Raw genomic sequence first — 20309 nt, forward strand, 5'->3', positions numbered from 1 at the left:
AGATGGACTAATAGAACAAGTCCCACACACTGCTAGAAGCCAAAATATTTTTTCAGAGCTAGATGCAGAAAAAAATTATATATTAAATTTGCAACCTGATGGAGGTCAGTATCGAAGGACTAATAGAACAAGTCCCACAGACTGCTTGAAGCTGAAATATTTTTTCGGAGCTAGATGCAGAAAAAAATTATATTGAATTTGCAACCTGATGGAGGTCAGTATAGATGGACTAATAGAACAAATCCCACACACTGCTACAAGATGAAAATTTTTTTCAGAGCTATATGCAGAAAAAAATTATATTGAATTTGCAACCTGATAGAGGTCAGTATAGATGGACTAATAGAACAAGTCCCACACACTGCTAGAAGCCGAAATATTTTTTCAGAGCTAGATGCAGAAAAAAATTATATTGAATTTGCAACCTGATGGAGGTCAGTATAGATGGACTAATAGAACAAGTTCCACACAATGCTAGAAGCCGAAATATTTTTTCAGAGCTAGATGCAGAAAAAAATTATATTGAATTTGCAACCTGATGGAGGTCAGTATAGATGGACTAATAGAACAAATCCCACACACTGCTACATGATGAAAATTTTTTTCAGAGCTATATGCAGAAAAAAATTATATTGAATTTGCAACCTAATAGAGGTCAGTATAGATGGACTAATAGAACAAGTCCCACACACTGCTAGAAGCGTAAATATATTTTCAGAGCTGGATGCAGAAAAAAATTATATTGAATTTGCAACCTGATGGAGGTCAGTATAGATGGACTAATAGAACAAGTCCCACACACTGCTAGAAGCCAAAATATTTTTTCAGAGCTAGATGCAGAAAAATATTATATATTAAATTTGCAACCTGATGGAGGTCAGTATCGAAGGACTAATAGAACAAGTCCCACAGACTGCTTGAAGCCAAAATATTTTTTCAGAGCTAGATGCAGAAAAAAATTATATTGAATTTGCAACCTGATGGAGGTCAGTATAGATGGACTAATAGAACAAATCCCACACACTGCTACAAGATGAAACATTTTTTCAGAGCTATATGCAGAAAAAAAATTATATTGAATTTGCAAACTGATAGAGGTCAGTATAGATGGACTAATAGAACAAGTCCCACACACTGCTAGTAGCCGAAATATTTTTTCAGAGCTAGATGCTGAAAAAAATTATATTGAATTTGCAACCTGATGGAGGTCAGTATAGATGGACTAATAGAACAAGTCCCACACACTGCTAGAAGCGTAAATATATTTTCAGAGCTGGATGCAGAAAAAAATTATATTGAATTTGCAACCTGATGGAGGTCAGTAAAGATGGACTAAAAGAACAAGTCCCACACACTGCTAGAAGCCAAAATATTTTTTCAGAGCTAGATGCAGAAAAAAATTATATATTAAATTTGCAACCTGATGGAGGTCAGTATCGAAGGACTAATAGAACAAGTCCCACAGACTGCTTGAAGCCGAAATATTTTTTCAGAGCTAGATGCAGAAAAAAATTATATTGAATTTGCAACCTGATGGAGGACAGTATAGATGTACTAATAGAACAAATCCCACACACTGCTACAAGATGAAAAATTATTTCAGAGCTATATGCAGAAAAAAATTATAATGAATTTGCAACCTGATAGAGGTCAGTATAGATGGACTAATAGAACAAGTCCCACACACTGCTAGAAGCCGAAATATTTTTTCAGAGCAAGATGCAGAAAAAAATTATATTGAATTTGCAACCTGATGGAGGTCAGTATAGATGGACTAATAGAACAAGTCCCACACACTGCTAGAGGCGTAAATATATTTTCAGAGCTAGATGCAGAAAAAAATTATATTGAATTTGCAACCTGACGGAGGTCAGTCTAGATGGACTAATAGAACAATTCCCACACACTGCTAGAAGTCGAAATATATTTTCAGAGCTAGATGCAGAAAAAAATTATATTGAATTTGCAACCTGACGGAGGTCAGTCTAGATGGACTAATAGAACAAGTCCCACACAATGCAGCAAGCTGAAATATTTTTTCAGAGCTAGATGCAGAAAAAAATTATATTGAATTTGCAACCTGATAGAGGTCAGTATAGATGGACTAATAGAACAAGTCCCACACACTGCTAGAAGCCGAAATATTTTTTTCAGAGCTAGATGCAGAAATTTTTTTTATTGAATTTGCAACCTGATGGAGGTCAGTATAGATGGACTAACAGAACAAGTCCCACACACCGCTAGAAGCGTAAATATATTTTCAGAGCTAGATGCAGAAAAAAATTATATTGAATTTGCAACCTGATGGAGGTCAGTATAGATGGACTAATAGAACAAGTCCCACACACTGCTAGAAGCGTAAATATATTTTCAGAGCTAGATGCAGAAAAAAATTATATTGAATTTGCAACCTGATGGAGGTCAGTATAGATGGACTAATAGAACAAGTCCCACACACTGTTAGAAGCGTAAATATATTTTCAGAGCTAGATGCAGAAAAAAATTATATTGAATTTGCAACCTGATGGACGTCAGTATAGATGGACTAATAGAACAAGTCCCACACAATGGTAGAAGCCGAAATATTTTTTCAGAGCTAGATGCAGAAAAACATTATATTGAATTTGCAACCTGATGGAGGTCAGTATAGATGGACTAATAGAACAAGTCCCACCCACTGCTACAAGATGAAAATTTTTTTCAGAGCTATATGCAGAAAAAAATTATACTGAATTTGCAACCTGATAGAGGTCAGTATAGATGGACGAATAGAACAAGTCCCACACACTGCTAGAAGCGTAAATATAATTTCAGAGCTAGATGCAGAAAAAAAATATATTGAATTTGCAACCTGATGGAGGTCAGTATAGACGGACTAATAGAACAAGTCCCACACAATGCTAGAAGCCGAAATATTTTTTCAGAACTAGATGCAGAAAAAAATTATATTGAATTTGCAACCTGATGGAGGTCAGTATAGATGGACTAATAGAACAAGTCCCACCCACTGCTAGAAGCCGAAATATTTTTTTCAGGGCTGGATGCAGTAAAAAATTATATTGAATTTGCAAGCTGATGGAGCTCAGTATAGATGGACTAATAGAACAAGTCCCACACACTGCTAGAAGCCGAAATATTTTTTCAGAGCTAGATGCAGAAAAAAATTATATTGAATTTGCAACCTGATGGAGGTCAGTCTAGATGGACTAATAGAACAAATCCCATACACTCCTGCAAGCTGAAATATTTTTTCAGAGCTAGATGCAAAATAAAATTATATTGAATTTGCAACCTGATGGAGGTCAGTATAGATGGACTAATAGAAAAAGTCCCCCACACTGCTAAAGCTGAAATATTTTTTCAGAGCTAGATGCAGAAAAAAATTATTTTGAATTTGCAACCTGATGGAGGTCAGTATAGATGGACTAATAGAACAAGTCCCACACACTGCTAGAAGCCGAAAAAAAATTTTCGGAGCTAGATGCAGAAAAAAATTATATTGAATTTGCAACCTGATGGAGGTCAGTATAGATGGACTAATAGAACAAGTCCCACACACTGCTAGAAGCTTTAATATATTTTCAGAGCTAGATGCAGAAAAAAATTATATTGAATTTGCAACCTGATGGAGGTCAGTATAGATGGACTAATAGAACAAGTCCCACACACTGCTAGAAGCCTAAATCCTTTTTCAGAGTTGGATGCAGAAAAAAATTATATTGAATTTGCAACCTGATGGAGGTCAGTATAGATGGACTAATAGAACAAGTCCCACACACTGCTAGAAGCCGAAAGATTTTTTCAGAGCTAGATGCAGAAAAAAATTATATTGAATTTGCAACCTGATGGAGGTCAGTATAGATGGACTAATAGAACAAGTCCCACACACTGCTGCAAGCTGAAATATTTTTTTTCAGAGCTAGATGCAGAAAAAAATTATATTAAATTTGCAACCTGATGGAGGTCAGTATAGATGGACTAATAGAACAAGTCCCACACACTGCTAGAAGCCGAAATATTTTTTCAGAGCAAGATGCAGAAAAAAATTATATTGAATTTGCAACCTGATGGAGGTCAGTATAGATGGACTAATAGAACAAGTCCCACCGACTGCTAGAAGCTGAAATATTTTTTTCAGAGCAAGATGCAGAAAAAAATTATATTGAATTTGCAACCTGATGGAGGTCAGTATAGATGGACTAATAGAACAAATCCCACACACTGCTACAAGATGAAAATTTTTTTCAGAGCTATATGCAGAAAAAAATTATATTGAATTTGCAACCTGATAGAGGTCAGTATAGATGGACTAATAGAACAAGTCCCACACACTGCTAGAAGCGTAAATATATTTTCAGAGCTGGTTGCAGAAAAAAATTATATTGAATTTGCAACCTGATGGAGGTCAGTATAGATGGACTAATAGAACAAGTCCCACACACTGCTAGAAGCCAAAATATTTTTTCAGAGCTAGATGCAGAAAAATATTATATATTAAATTTGCAACCTGATGGAGGTCAGTATCGAAGGACTAATAGAACAAGTCCCACAGACTGCTTGAAGCCGAAATATTTTTTCAGAGCTAGATGCAGAAAAAAAATTATATTGAATTTGCAAACTGATAGAGGTCAGTATAGATGGACTAATAGAACAAGTCCCACACAATGCTAGTAGCCGAAATATTTTTTCAGAGCTAGATGCTGAAAAAAATTATATTGAATTTGCAACCTGATGGAGGTCAGTATAGATGGACTAATAGAACAAATCCCACACACTGCTACAAGATGAAAAATTTTTTCAGAGCTATATGCAGAAAAAAATTATAATGAATTTGCAACCTGATAGAGGTCAGTATAGATGGACTAATAGAACAAGTCCCACACACTGCTAGAAGCCGAAATATTTTTTCAGAGCAAGATGCAGAAAAAAATTATATTGAATTTGCAACCTGATGGAGGTCAGTATAGATGGACTAATAGAACAAGTCCCACACACTGCTAGAAGCGTAAACATATTTTCAGAGCTAGATGCAGAAAAAAATTATATTGAATTTGCAACCTCACGGAGGTCAGTCTAGATGGACTAATAGAACAATTCCCACACACTGCTAGAAGTCGAAATATATTTTCAGAGCTAGATGCAGAAAAAAATTATATTGAATTTGCAACCTGACGGAGGTCAGTCTAGATGGACTAATAGAACAAGTCCCACACAATGCAGCAAGCTGAAATATTTTTTCAGAGCTAGATGCAGAAAAAAATTATATTGAATTTGCAACCTGATAGAGGTCAGTATAGATGGACTAATAGAACAAGTCCCACACACTGCTAGAAGCCGAAATATTTTTTTCAGAGCTAGATGCAGAAATTTTTTTTATTGAATTTTGCAACCTGATGGAGGTCAGTATAGATGGACTAATAGAACAAGTCCCACACACTGCTAGAAGCGTAAATATATTTTCAGAGCTAGATGCAGAAAAAAATTATATTGTATTTGCAACCTGATGGAGGTCAGTATAGATGGACTAATAGAACAAGTCCCACACACTGCTAGAAGCGTAAATATATTTTCAGAGCTAGATGCAGAAATTTTTTTTATTGAATTTGCAACCTGATGGAGGTCAGTATAGATGGACTAATAGAACAAGTCCCACACACTGCTAGAAGCCAAAATATTTTTTCAGAGCTAGATGCAGAAAAAAATTATATATTAAATTTGCAACCGGATGGAGGTCAGTATAGATGGACTAATAGAACAAGTCCCACAGACTGCTTGAAGTCAAAATATTTTTTCAGAGCTAGATGCAGAAAAAAATTATATTGAATTTGCAACCTGATGGAGGTCAGTATAGATGGACTAGTAGAACAAATCCCACACACTGCTACAAGATGAAAAATTTTTTCAGAGCTATATGCAGAAAAAAATTATATTGAATTTGCAACCTGATAGAGGTCAGTATAGATGGACTAATAGAACAAGTCCCACACACTGCTAGAAGCTGAAATATTTTTTCAGAGCTAGATGCAGAAAAAAATTATATTGAATTTGCAACCTGATGGACGTCAGTATAGATGGACTAATAGAACAAGTCCCACCCACTGCTAGAAGTCGAAATATTTTTTTCAGAGCTAGATGCAGAAAAAAATTATATTGAATTTGCAACCTAATGGAGGTCAGCATAGATGGACTAATAGAACTAATCCCACACACTGCTACAAGATGAAAATTTTTTTCAGAGCTATATGCAGAAAAAAATTATATTGAATTTGCAACCTGATAGAGGTCAGTATAGATGGACTAATAGAACAAGTCCCACACACTGCTAGAAGCCGAAATATTTTTTCAGAGCTAGATGCAGAATTTTTTTTTATTGAATTTGCAACCTGATGGAGGTCAGTATAGATGGACTAATAGAACAAGTCCCACACACTCCTAGAAGCGTAAATATAATTTCAGAGCTAGATGCAGAAAAAAAATATATTGAATTTGCAACCTGATGGAGGTCAATATAGACGGACTAATAGAACAAGTCCCACACAATGCTAGAAGCCGAAATATTTTTTCAGAGCTAGATGCAGAAAAAAATTATATTGAATTTGCAACCTGATGGAGGTCAGTATAGATGGACTAATAGAACAAGTCCCACCCACTGCTAGAAGCCGAAATATTTTTTTCAGAGCTGCATGCAGTAAAAAATTATATTGAATTTGCAACCTGATGGAGGTCAGTATAGATGGACTAATAGAACAAGTCCCACACACTGCTAGAAGCCGAAATATTTTTTCAGAGCTGGATGCAGAAAAAAATTATATTGAATTTGCAACCTGATGGAGGTCAGTCTAGATGGACTAATAGAACAAGTCCCACACACTCCTGCAAGCTGAAATATTTTTTCAGAGCTAGATGCAGAATAAAATTATATTGAATTTGCAACCTGATGGAGGTCAGTATAGATGGACTAATAGAACAAGTCCCACACACTGCTACAAGCTGAAATATTTTTTCAGAGCTAGATGCAGAAAAAAATTATTTTGAATTTGCCACCTGATGGAGGTCAGTATAGATGGACTAATAGAACAAGTCCCACACACTGCTAGAAGCCAAAAAAAATTTTCGGAGCTAGATGAAGAAAAAAATTATATTGAATTTGCAACCTGATGGAGGTCAGTATAGATGGACTAATAGAACAAGTCCCACACACTGCTAGAAGCTTTAATATATTTTCAGAGCTAGATGCAGAAAAAAATTATATTGAATTTGCAACCTGATGGAGGTCAGTATAGATGGACTAATAGAACAAGTCCCACACACTGCTAGAAGCCTAAATACTTTTTCAGAGCTGGATGCAGAAAAAAATTATATTGAATTTGCAACCTGATGGAGGTCAGTATAGATGGACTAATAGAACAAGTCCCACACACTGCTAGAAGCCGAAATATTTTTTCAGAGCTAGATGCAGAAAAAAATTATATTGAATTTGCAACCTGATGGAGGTCAGTATAGATGGACTAATAGAACAAGTCCCACACACTGCTGCAAGCTGAAATATTTTTTTCAGAGCTAGATGCAGAAAAAAATTATATTAAATTTGCAACCTGATGGAGGTCAGTATAGATGGACTAATAGAACAAGTCCCACACACTGCTAGAAGCCGAAATATTTTTTCAGATCTAGATGCAGAATAAAATTATATTGAATTTGCAACCTTGTGGAGGTCAGCATAGATGGGCTAATAGAACAAGTCCCACACACTGCTACAAGCTTAAATATTTTTTCAGAGTTAGATGCAGAAAAAAATTATATTGAATTTGCAACCTGATGGAGGTCAGCATAGATGGACTAATAGAACAAATCCCACACACTGTTACAAGTTGAAATATTTTTTCAGAGCTAGATGCAGAAAAAATTATATTGAATTTGCAACCTAATGGAGGTCAGTATAGATGGACTAATAGAACAAGTCCCACACATTGCTAGCAGCCGAAATATTTTTTCAGAGCTGGATGCAGAAAAAAATTATATTGAATTTGCAACCTGATGGAGGTCAGTATAGATGGACTAATAGAACAAGTCCCACACACTGCTAGAAGCCGAAATATTTTTTCTGAGCTAGATGCAGAAAAAAAGTATATTGAATTTGCAACCTGATGGAGGTCAGTATAGATGGACTAATAGAACAAGTCCCACACACTGCTGCAAGCTGAAATATTTTTTCAGAGCTTGTTGCCGAAAAAAATTATATTAAATTTGCAACCTGATGGAGGTCAGTATAGATGGACTAATAGAACAAGTCCCACACACTGCTAGAAGCCTAAATATTTTTTCAGAGCTATATGCAGATAAAAATTATATTGAATTTGCAACCAGATGGAGGTCAGTATAGATGGACTAATAGAACAAGTCCCACACACTGCTAGAAGCCTAAATATTTTTTCAGAGCTCGATGCAGAAAAAAATTATATTGAATTTGCAACCTTGTGGAGGTTATTATAGATGGGCTAATAGAACAAGTCCCACACACTGCTACAAGTTGAAATATTTTTTCAGAGCTAGATGCAGTAAAAAAAATTATATTGAATTTGCAACCTGATGGAGGTCAGTATAGATGGGCTAATAGAACAAATCCCACACACTGCCACAATTTGAAATATTTTTTCAGAGCTAGATGCAGAAAAAAATGATATTGAATTTGCAACCTGATGGAGGTCAGTATAGATGGGCTAATAGAACAAGTCCCACACACTGCTACAAGCTGAAATATTTTTTCAGAGCTAGATGCAGAAAAAAATTATATTGAATTTGCAACCTTTTGGAGGTTAGTATAGATGGACTTATAGAACAAGTCCCACACACTGCTAGAAGCTTAAATATTTTTCAGAGCTCGATGCAGAAAAAAATTATATTGAATTTGCAACCTGGTGGAGGTTAGTATAGATGGACTAATAGAATGATGCTATGCCCAAAAGGTTTTACTTCACTAGGTGCAGTAAAAAAAATGTATTCTATACATAGGTGGTGTATCTTGCAACACAGATAGGCTACTCCACTGACTAACACACTCTGCAATAGGCCAAAAAGGATTTGCTTTGCTAGATTTAGCCAAATGCTGTGAAAAAAACTTGCACAGCACTAAAACAGACCTGCCTGGCAAAAACTGATAGGAGCTGATGTAACCTAGCCCTGAAAAGGGCTGCAATTACAATTAGTCTTTACTCCCATCCTATCTATTTAACAGCACAGACCTGCCTGATAAAAGTCATAGGAAATGATGTAACCTAGTCCTTAAAAGGACTGCAATCACAACTATTCCCTACTCCCAAGCTATCTGTATATTTGTGCGAAAATTGGCTTGAAATTAACAAAGTATAGTAACAGTGGTGCCGTCTAACACGCAGCTGCAGCAGTGAGAAAATGGTGGCGATGGGGAAAATCGCTGGGTCTTATAGGGCAAGGACATGTGACATACACTGCCAATGACACATGCTCTTGCTTGTGTGAAAAAAAGCAGTTCTCTCCGTGTGTGCGCTGCTGATAGGCTGACAGACTGCACCGCCCCACTGTAAATGCGGGGAAGAGGAAAAAAAATGGAGATCTTCATTATTTCTGCAGAGATCCTTCCCCTGCCCCTCCCCCCGCCCCGCTGTACACTCAAACTGCGTATTAACATTAATTTTCAGTATTACTGAGAAAAAATCCAGTTATGATTTCGGTGCATGAACAGTTATCGAACATAACCTCGAACAGCCGAATTTTTTTCAAATCGTTCGTGTTCGCCAAACGGCTCGAACACCGCCCAAAACAGCTCGAATTTGAGATTGGCGAACAGTTTGAGTCGAACACCGCTCATCTCTCTTTATGATCCATGTTGAGTTGCCAGTCTGTTTTTTTTTCTGCAGTTTTATTGTTTCCTCTTGTCTTAAGCTAGTTGATTGATTGCTAATGAGTTACATCTGTGTAGATCTAAGCAGATACGTCCATATATATTGAGACATAGTCAAGGGGAAGCATTTATGCGGGGGCATTTATGCATATAGCAGTTATGCATACTTTATCAAAGTGCCATAGTTTATCAAAGTGCCTCGGCAGTTAGCTATGGCAGTTTGGCAGGAGACAGGTAAGACATGCAAGACAATTAAACAAACTTACTTCCAGGTTTCTGTTTTGCTAACAGTATTCACCATTTGTATTTGTGCCATTTACGTTCTGGCTGCTACAATCGTCCACATTAACCCCTCTCTCCTCTCTTCTCCTATGTACAGCTGTCATGCTCTCTTCACAATGTTATACCACACAGATCCATTCATTCCCCCCATACAACACAGGAAACTCTCTCACAAATAACTCAACCATCTTCTCACTCTCTGTATCTTCCTTCTCTTAGTCACAAGTGATATTTCTCCTAATCCAGGACCCTCCAATAATAATAACACTAACTCTTTCCCTGTTACATTCAGAATCCCTGCTAATCTCATTAATATTCCCTGCATATCTTCTGTCTCATTCAACTGTGCCCTTTGGAATGCGCGCTTAGCATGTAATAAACTATCTTACATCCATGACTTTTTCCTCTCTAATTCCCTCGACCTTCTGGCTCTCACTGAAACCTGGATCCAGCAGTCGGACACCACTGCCGCTGCAGCTCTCTCATATTGTGGCCTACACTTCTCTCATACCCTGCGACCTGACAACAGATCAGGGGGAGGTGTTGGTCTGCTTCTTTCAACAAAATGTACTTTTCAGGTTATCCCCCCAGTACCCTCCCTTATCTTCCCTTCTTTTGAGGCCCACACAGTCAGACTCTACCGGCCCTTCTCCCTGCAAGTGGCGGTTCTCTATCGCCCTCCAGGTCCCTCCCGTCAGTTCCTGGATCACTTTGCTGCCTGGCTTCCAAATTTTCTATCCCGCGACATCCCCATGATAATCATGGGATATTTTAACATCCCAATTAGCGATCCTCTTTCCCCATCTGCCACTCTTCTTTTATCACTAACCACCTCCTTCAACATTATACAGCTTGCTAATTCTCCTACACATGAAGATGGGAACACATTGGACCTAATCTTCTCCTGGCTTTGCTCAGTACATGACTTTACTATCTCTCCCCTTCCACTCTCTGACCATAATCTTCTTTCATTCTCTGTCAAGAACTGTGACTCTACTCAAGACACCCCCACTTTCCACACTTATAGAAATATACGCGCCATTAACACCCAGAAATTTATGAAAAAGTTGCAATCATCATTGGCCCCAATCTCCTCCCTCTCATGTCCCGACTCTGCACTGAAGCATTATAACGAAATAATGCTATGCGCCCTGGATGAAGCCGAACCTCCTACACAAAGAACAATTCGGTATAGACGGCGACAACCCTGGCACACGCCTCAAACACGTCTTCTCCAGCGGTGCTCCCGGTGCGCTGAAAGGCTGTGGAGAAAATCTAATCTGCCTGAAGATTTCCTCCATTATAAATTTTTGCTGAAAACATATAACTCTGCGCTTCACCTCTCCAAACAAACCTACTTTAACAACCTCATCATGTCACTTTCCAATAATCCTAAACGACTCTTTGACACGTTTCATTCTCTTCTCAATCAAACAGCACAGGCCCCGACCACCAACCTCCGAAAGGAAATTTTCTCCCAATCCCCAAACGTTATGCATGCTCTCCCCCACCACATTGTATCTTGCTCACTTTCTGACTTCGAACCAGTCACGGAAGATGAAGTGATCAGTCTCCTTGCTTCTTCTCGCCCTACCACCTGCACCAGTGACCCTATTCCCTCTCATCTCCTTCAGTCCCTTTCTCCAGCTGTCACCACTCACCTAACTAAAATTTTCAACCTCTCCCTCTCATCTGGTATCTTTCCCTCTTCTTTTAAACATGCCAGCATACATCCATTACTTAAAAAACCATCCCTTGACCAGAACTGCACGGCCAACCACAGACCTGTTTCCAATCTTCCCTTTATCTCTAAACTCCTGGAACGCCTGGTCCATTCCCGTCTAATCCTCTATCTCTCAGACAACTCTCTTCTGACCCTTTACAATCTGGTTTCCTCTCTTTACATTCTACTGAAACTGCCCTCACTAAAGTCTCTAATGATCTACTAACAGTTAAATCTAATGGTCAGTACTGCCTACTGATTCTCCTGGATCTCTCTGCAGCATTCGACACTGTGGATCACCAGCTCCTCCTCACTATGATCTGCACTATTGGCCTCAAGGACACTATTCTCTCCTTGTTCTCCTCCTATCTCTCTGACAGCTCCTTCTCTTTGTCTTTTGCCAGCTCCTCCTCCTCTCTCCTTCCCCTTACTGTCAGGGTTCCTCAAGGATCAGTCCTAGGCCCCCTTCTTTTATCTTTATACATTGCTCCTATTGGACAAACAATTAGCAGATTAGGTTTTCAGTACCATCTCTATGCTGATGACACCCAATTATACACCTCTTTTCTGGACATCACCCCTGCATTACTACAAAAGACCAGTGATTGTCTTTCTGCTGTGTCTAACATTTTGTCCTCCCTCTGTCTAAAACTGATTCTGTCAAAAACTGAACTACTCGTATTTCCTCCCTCCACTAACCTACCTGTGCCCGATATTGCCATTTCCATTTGTGGCTCAACCATTACTCCCCAGCAACAAGCCCGCTCTCTTGGGGTAATTTTTGATTCAGATCTTTCCTTCACTCCTCACATCAAATCACTCGCTCGTTCATGTCATCTACACCTCAAAAACATCTCAAGAATCAGGACTTTTCTCACTTTTGACTCGGAAAAAACTCTTACTATAGCTCTTATTCATTCTTGTCTGGACTACTGCAACTCTCTACTTATCGGGCTCCCTCTTACTAAACTCTCCGCTCTCCAATCCGTCATTAATGCAGCAGCCAGGATCATATTCCTCGCCAACCACTACACCGATGCCTCTTCCCTGTGCCAGTCATTGCATTGATTGCCCATCCAATATTGTTCAATTTAAGTTCAATTTAAACTTTTCAAGCTTACCCACAAAGCGCTCCATGCTTCAGTACCCCCCTACATCTCCTCCCTTGTCTCAGTCTACCACCCTACACGTTCCGTCCATTCTGCCAATGACTTAAAACTAAAATCCTCCATAATCCGAACTTCCCACTCCCGTCTCCAAGATTTCTCGCGTGCTGCGCCAATTCTTTGGAATGCACTACCCAGGACAGTTTGATTAATTCCCAATACCCACAGTTTCAAGCGGACCCTAAAATCTAATTTCTTTAGGCTGGCATATTGCCTTCACATACTATCTGTCCATCCCAGTTGTCCATCCCAGTTTTCCCTCATATTAAAATCTTCTTCAATTTCAGGTTCATAACAACCATGCACTTAATAGCCTCGGTCAGGACTGTGCACATACTGGCTGGTGACCAGTCCATGTATTATTATTTATCCTATTTAGTATATCAAGGCTGCATTATACAATGAATGTACATTCTACCTTTTTTGTCTCCCCCATTTCCTCATAGACTGTAAGCTTGCGAGCAGGGCCCTCACTCCTTTTGATATGAGATATGCTAATTCTGTATTGTCTGTATAAGTCCACCCTAAAATTTGTAAAGTGCTGCGGAATATGTTGGCGCTATAAAAATAAAAATTATTATTATTATTATAAGGGTCAGCTTCCACCTATGTGTTCCTTCATGGCCCATTGTAGGGTTTTTTACTCACTTGGGTAAAACGGGAGGCAAACAGAAAGCATGTTCCTTTAAAAGTCCATGTCGGTTTATTACATCATAAACCAAAATAACAAAAGGAATACAAATAGCCTCTAGTTAAGGCAAACAAAGTAAAGTGTCCTTTAAGCAAGTCTCTGCTTAGCCAGTCCCGTGGGCACACAGGCTAGGTAGCATCCAGTATCTTGGCTCAGTCTGGAGACAACACCACCCTGGAGGACTCTTCCCTCTAAATACACAGACCATGTGCCAAACAAACTGCCTCCATTTTATAGGTTGTTAACCACACCCAGAGGTGAGGCATGTCTGTAACTGGACCCGCCCAACTCTACAAACTACCCATAACCCAGTCCTAGGTGCACCAATCAGTCCTCTTAGTGCTTACGTGCATTAGAGCAACACTCTGGGTTACATCACAGAGGACAGCTATCTCTGACACATACCTCCCATTGACTATGAGACCATTAGCCACCTTACACCTGCCTCACAGCCACAAAAATGCTCATATCTCTATTTCTCTGTCAATTAAATCTTTTTTATTTTTTTCCCTCACACAATAATCTTCTTTACTATTAAGATGGCACAGACTCTCTGTAAAACTTCTCTAGTGTTTTATGGCTAATCTGTGACATCCTCACCCTATCAGGATCATGTGAGAGAACAAATTTTGGCCAATAACTTTTTATTGAGTTGGGATATGTTGACTCTTTATTAAGCCAAGATAAGATGTTATTTAATGCTACAATTTACATTGGACTCTTTGATCCTTTTGGGCAGGTCATACAGGTCCTTTAGCCACTGGTAGCTTACAGATTTTCTTTTGGTGAAGAGAGTGTCCTTTTCATCATAACCATTGATGGTGAGATGCTGATCATTATCATTAGCTGAACCTATATAGGAAGAAACATGAATAGAAATCAGATCATGAAGCAATACTGGATCTTGAATATTAATAAAATTCATAATTATAATCCTTCTTTCTGACTAATTATAGAGGAGATCCATGATTGTCAAATCTTCCTAAAACCAGTGGCAATTTCTGGAATTTTACTGCTGCTGACATTTTCTGTTCATCTCATCAGGACCTTCAAGTTGACAGGTAACACATACATAATAAAGTGCACACTAGTCATCTATCTTAATCTAAGTTTCTATCCATAGTTACATAGTTACTGTGATACTTAAAAGTTTTCGTTTATCTGAATTTTCCATATTTTTCCATAAATTTGTTCTAAAATTATATCAGATTTTCACACAAGTCCTAAAAGTAGACAAAGAACCAAATCAAAAAATGAGTCAAAAATATTACACGTCATTTATTGAGGAAAATGATCCAATAACACATGCCTGTGAGTGGCAAAAGTTTGTGAAATTTTTGTTTTAACAGAAATTTGTAGATGCAGTTTAAGCGTGTTGTTTTTAATCAATAGGATGACAATCGTGTGAGTGGGTGACCTGTTTTATTGATAGAATAGAGATTTATGTTCTCATTGTATAATGTCAAAAGCAAAGGAGATTTCAAGCCCATTGTTATCATCTCCAGGAGTGTTTGACCAACAAATTTCATTTCTATAGCAAGGTGTATAATAGTCCATAATGTCTCAAAGAAACCCAAGATAATTTCCCAGCAACTAAAGGTCTCTCTCACATTTACTAATGCTTGTGTTCATGAGTCCACCATCAGGAGGACACTAAACAACAATGCTGTGCATGGCAAAATTGTAATAACAAAGACATTGCTCTCCAAAAGGAACACCGATGTCCCTCTGCAGTTTGCTAAAGATCATTTGAACAACGACTCAAAGTACACAAGTCCTTCTATAAAAGAGTGGTTACAGGAGAATAAAGCTAACATTTTGAAATAGCCAAATCAATGTTCTGACCTTAAACCCATATAAATGTTGCGGAAGGACTTGAAATAAGCAGTTCATGGAAGAAAATTTCCCAACATAAGAGTTAGAGCTGTTTTGTAGGGAGAAATGGGCTAAAATTCCTCCATCCAATGTGCAGGAATAATCAACAATTCCTGGATATGTTTAGATACAGATATTGCTGTACAAGGCAGTCATACCAGATACTGAATGTAAGGCTTCACATACTTTTGCCACTCACAGACTTGTGATTTTGGATTATTTTCCTCATTTCAAAAATGACTAAGCCTAATATTTTTTACTCATTTGTTTGATTTCATTCTTTTACCTACGTTTAGGATTTATGTGAAAATCTGATGTAGTTTTAGATCAAATTTATGAAAAATATGGAAAATTCCGAAGGCTTCACAAACTTCCAAGCATCGCTGAACATACTATTTTTGTAGGACTAGTTATCCATTAATTTTGACCAGACTATCTCATCAGCTAAGGTGAATGGGGAACTCACAACTCTTCTTCAGCAGAGCACATTGGAGGAGAAAACAGATGGGCTTAGACTTTCTCCTCTTTTTTCATTGTAAACACATGAACACTCTTTTCTGGATATGGCTGAATTAGGAGAGATTGGTTTCAGTGAAACAAAATAATGAGCTTTGTCAGAACGATATATTAAAGAGACCTTCCTTCCCCAGTAATAACCTAGTACCCCACCTCTGAGCAGACTCTAACTTAACTTTTCAATATCTTTTTTAAATGTGGAACCAAAAACTGGATCCAGCATTCAAGATGTGTGTAGATAGATAGATCTTATTAATTCTTTCTTTAATTTTTTAGGGACTAAATCTGAAGTGCCAATGGATGATGATACAGTGACTAAGGTAAATATAATAGACCGGAAGCAGAACCATTTACCAGTTTTACCCAAGATGACTATGTGGCTGTTTTAGGCAATAACTAGGTATGTAATTATAAAATCAGAGGTTGGTTCAAGAGAAAAAGTTGATCATACAATAAGTGCTTCTTCTTGATGGAAAAAAAATTACACGCCAGTGTGGGAAGTTTGCAGATAATTTTGCATATATTATTGGTTTTAAACAATTGCCATGCTCTAGTATAGTTTTTCTTGTAGTATTTTGTGCCCTCTGGGGCACATGTCTTTCTAGATCTCCAAAACCAGACCAACAACCTAAAGTCACGCAAAGTGTGGGAAAGACTAGTGCAACACAAAGGGAAGAGGGAAAGGGAGCACAGACTCTAAGGAAAGGGGGAAAGTGGAGCCCTCCTAGGTTGATCTAGCATCACACTGTCTCCACTAATGTCTCTGTATTGGCTCTTCACCAATCGCCACACGTGTGCCTCGCCCTGTCTTTCCCTGGCGTATGGCTAAGGCTAGGGAAAGGAGGAGATGAGCACTATTCGATCTCCACTAAACACTATAGACAACAAGGGTAGACAAACAGGGGGAAATTTCTTGGCTTAGACGAATCCAGACAAATGCGTACATGTCCTCAAGCTCCAGAAAGGACGAAGTACTGCTCTTGCTACAGCCTTCACAAGTTGTAATGAATATCGCCAGCATCTCCCTCTAAAAGATGGCAGGTATTTATACACCCAGGCAGTGTGTTAAGTAGCCAGAGGAAGGTAGCTGCTGGGACTCAGAGACAGCCTTTAAGAAGATATCTGTCATGCCAAACATAGAGATCTCCTGCAACCAAGTTCAGGGCGACTGTCTGTCACTTCTGACACCTGTTGGCAGCATGTGATACTACTACTTGTACATATGTGGGCACCAATAGCTATGTTTTATAAAGAAGGATGTCCACTGACAGGACCCATATCTATAAAAAAGAAGATCGGTCCTATAAGAATGGCTCTTGCAAAGTCACATATTCATATATTAAATGACCTAGTTATTCGATGATACAGTATGTATGTCTATATATATAGAAGGGATGTGGGACATATTTCCAAAATCCTGGAATCAGTTTGATGCAGCATCATCTGTTTTCCTGGAGCAATGATCATTTTGTTTGGTTTTGCTTTTTAGGATGAAATTGTCTATACAGAGCTGAATATGAAGAATCTTACCAAACATAGGAATTAAGGAAATGAGGGAGAAGATTGTCACACCTCCAAGGAGCATTCTCTAACATTAACGTGAAGATCACCAATACAATGTATAATCAATGTATGAATCTATTCAATTTTCCTAATAAACACTTTATTTTGTAAGCTTTGCATTATGTTCCTATTTTACTCTGCTTTAATAAAACATGTCCATCCATTCAGTTATGGGCCATTATCTTCTGTGCTTTCCTTTCTACCTGTAGTCGGAATGTTAAATGGCATGATGTGTCAATAAACTGAAATGTGAGTTTTACTGAATACTTGGCAATTTTTTTTCTGTACGTCCATAGACAGCAGATGACACCATACTAGAGACCAACGTGGCCCTCATGGTGCCAATTTACAATATAATACTCAACTTTACCCCCATTTTTGGATAAAAGACTGGAGCAGTCCTTTCCTTCCTATCTTTTTTTGGACATAAAGATAACGTAATCTTGCGATTTTTAGAACATTGCCTGTTGTTAGATATTACTAGAAGAACCTTGTACATGGTCAAACTGCCCATAGGGAAACATATGAAAGTCAAGGAAAGCCATTTTATCATGGACCTCATAACAGCTATAAAATACAGTTTACACCAATTATTGCTGTGTAATTTTTTTGTGTCTTTGATCATGAAATGATTTTTTTTCAACTAGAATTGTGACCATTACAGCTTCATTTTTTACAAAGAAAAAGAACACAAGACCCAAACCACTTCCTGCCATCGGATGTGATTTTTTTCCAGCCAAACTGTAGTTAAAGTGAAGCTTCTTTTTGTCATGCTGTCCATATTAATGTAAATTAACTATGCTAAATTCATAACGATATACAAAATGGTACCAAAATAATACTGCTATGAGTAATGCCACAATACTGTAGCAAAATAACACTACATTAATGTTTCTAGATAATATACTGAAATAACACTGAAAACTGTATCCAAGTAATACTACTATACTGTGCACAAAATATTACCATAACAGTTTAATAAAGTATAACCCACACCATGACTATTGAGTCTCAAATAGTAACACTATACAGTGAAAAGATTTGGGAAGTTGTTTGAGGCCATAACTGACCAGTGACCACTCCTTGTGCTTCTTTTCATTTCTTAGTTTCATATTTTGTAGCATGTTGGGAATATGGTGATGTGTTGAGGACTTTCTCAACCAGATAATTGAGCAATGTCTCTAGGAAAAACTCAAGAAGTTGGTAACAAGACAAAATGTTACTGTCACGCAAAGTGAGGGAAGAAATAAGTGTACAACAACGGGAAGAGGGGGGAAGGGAGCCCAACAACTAGGGAAAGGGGGAGTGGAGACCCATAGTCAGATCTAATATCACCCTGCCTACCCTATCGTCCTTATACAAGTTCTGCACCTATTGCCGAGAAGGAACCTAAACCCTGAATGTCCCTAGAGCTAGGCCGTAGAAAGGGAGGGGACGTGGTGAGCAGTAGTCAGGCGCCACTACAAACTAAAGACAACAAGGTAAATAAATAAAGGGGAGACACTTAGCTTGAGCAGACACAAGAGAAATAATGCCAACTGTCCTCCAAGGGCACCAAAGACGAGACTAGCTGACTGTCTGTACTCCAAGCCTGCATAGAGGTACATAGAACTATCGCTGGCGACTCTCTGGAGAAACTGAGAGTTTTTAACTACCAAGCAAGGGTGTATCAATGAGCAGCAGAAAGTGGAGGTTGCTGCTGGGTCCTAAAGGAAGAAGGATATAACTATACTACAGAGATGAGAAGATTAAGAAGGTGTATGCAATTCCAAGCGCAGTGACCTTCTACAGCCAGATCCAGAGCGACTGTCTGTCACACCTGACACACCCGTGACAGTTACTCAGCAGCCTAAGGAGGTTGTCAATACTTTGTGTTAGGCATCGGGCATTTGCTGGATTTGAAATGGGTACAGAACTGTTAGGCGTCGGTTCCCCTAATCTACGGAGTATGGTGCTCTCCTGGGCTCATGCCCCTAAGATCGGAGCTCACCTGGGGGTCAAACGTACCACTAAGTCCCTTCTACAGTCCTATTGGTGGTGCCAGGATGTCAAGGACTTTGTTCTCGCGTGTCCCGTCTGTATGAGAGATAAATTTTTTCTCCAGAGACCAGCGGGTCCTTCCTCCCTGTCACCCATGAAGGATCCTACGCATAGAGAACCAGTTGTCACTGCTTCCTGTCCTAAAAGAGAGTACCCTGTACGGGTCACTGTTTTGTGAATCCTCTCTGTGACACGCTGGACCACATCCTTGCCCCCCCGGCTCATGGAGGAAAATGAGCGTCAAGTGGAGGGGGAGATAATGTTAGGCGTCGGTCTGGTGCTGGATTTGAAATGGGTCCAGGACCTTCTGTGGTCTCCCATTTCAGTCCTGCCAGGGCTGATGCTGCTCAGCATCACCATCAGTCCCAACGCCTAGCTGGTCCGCGAGCCCTGTTTGTCTCCCAGGTAGTTGTGCCTAGCAATGTTAAGCCTGGGTTTCAGAGTGAGACAGGGCTTGTGGAACTACGTCCAGGTTTTGCCGCACTGAGCATGTCCGTGACCTGGTGGCTCATGATTGGTGGGTTGGCACCCACCTGACCGGGTGACCTGGCACCGCCTGATTGGTTCATGGGT

The 20309-nt window shown here is 38.8% G+C and overlaps 1 protein-coding gene across 1 annotated transcript in view; it reads left to right on the forward strand.

Annotated features, from left to right (window-relative positions):
* LOC141155418 (uncharacterized) overlaps nt 1–17897 on the forward strand; it is an 86836-nt gene extending 68939 nt beyond the window's left edge. The window contains exons 4-6 of the mRNA XM_073642284.1: nt 14699–14803; nt 16410–16453; nt 17623–17897. Of these exons, the coding sequence (XP_073498385.1) occupies nt 14699–14803; nt 16410–16453; nt 17623–17679 (206 nt within the window). The 3' untranslated portion in view covers nt 17680–17897. The remainder of the gene's footprint in view (nt 1–14698; nt 14804–16409; nt 16454–17622) is intronic.
* Nucleotides 17898–20309: the final 2412 nt, after the last annotated feature.

Source organism: Phyllobates terribilis, unplaced genomic scaffold (assembly GCF_046119375.1).
Source record: "Phyllobates terribilis strain yellow unplaced genomic scaffold, ASM4611937v1 Scaffold_7__3_contigs__length_470593459, whole genome shotgun sequence".
Classification (NCBI taxonomy): domain Eukaryota; kingdom Metazoa; phylum Chordata; class Amphibia; order Anura; family Dendrobatidae; genus Phyllobates; species Phyllobates terribilis.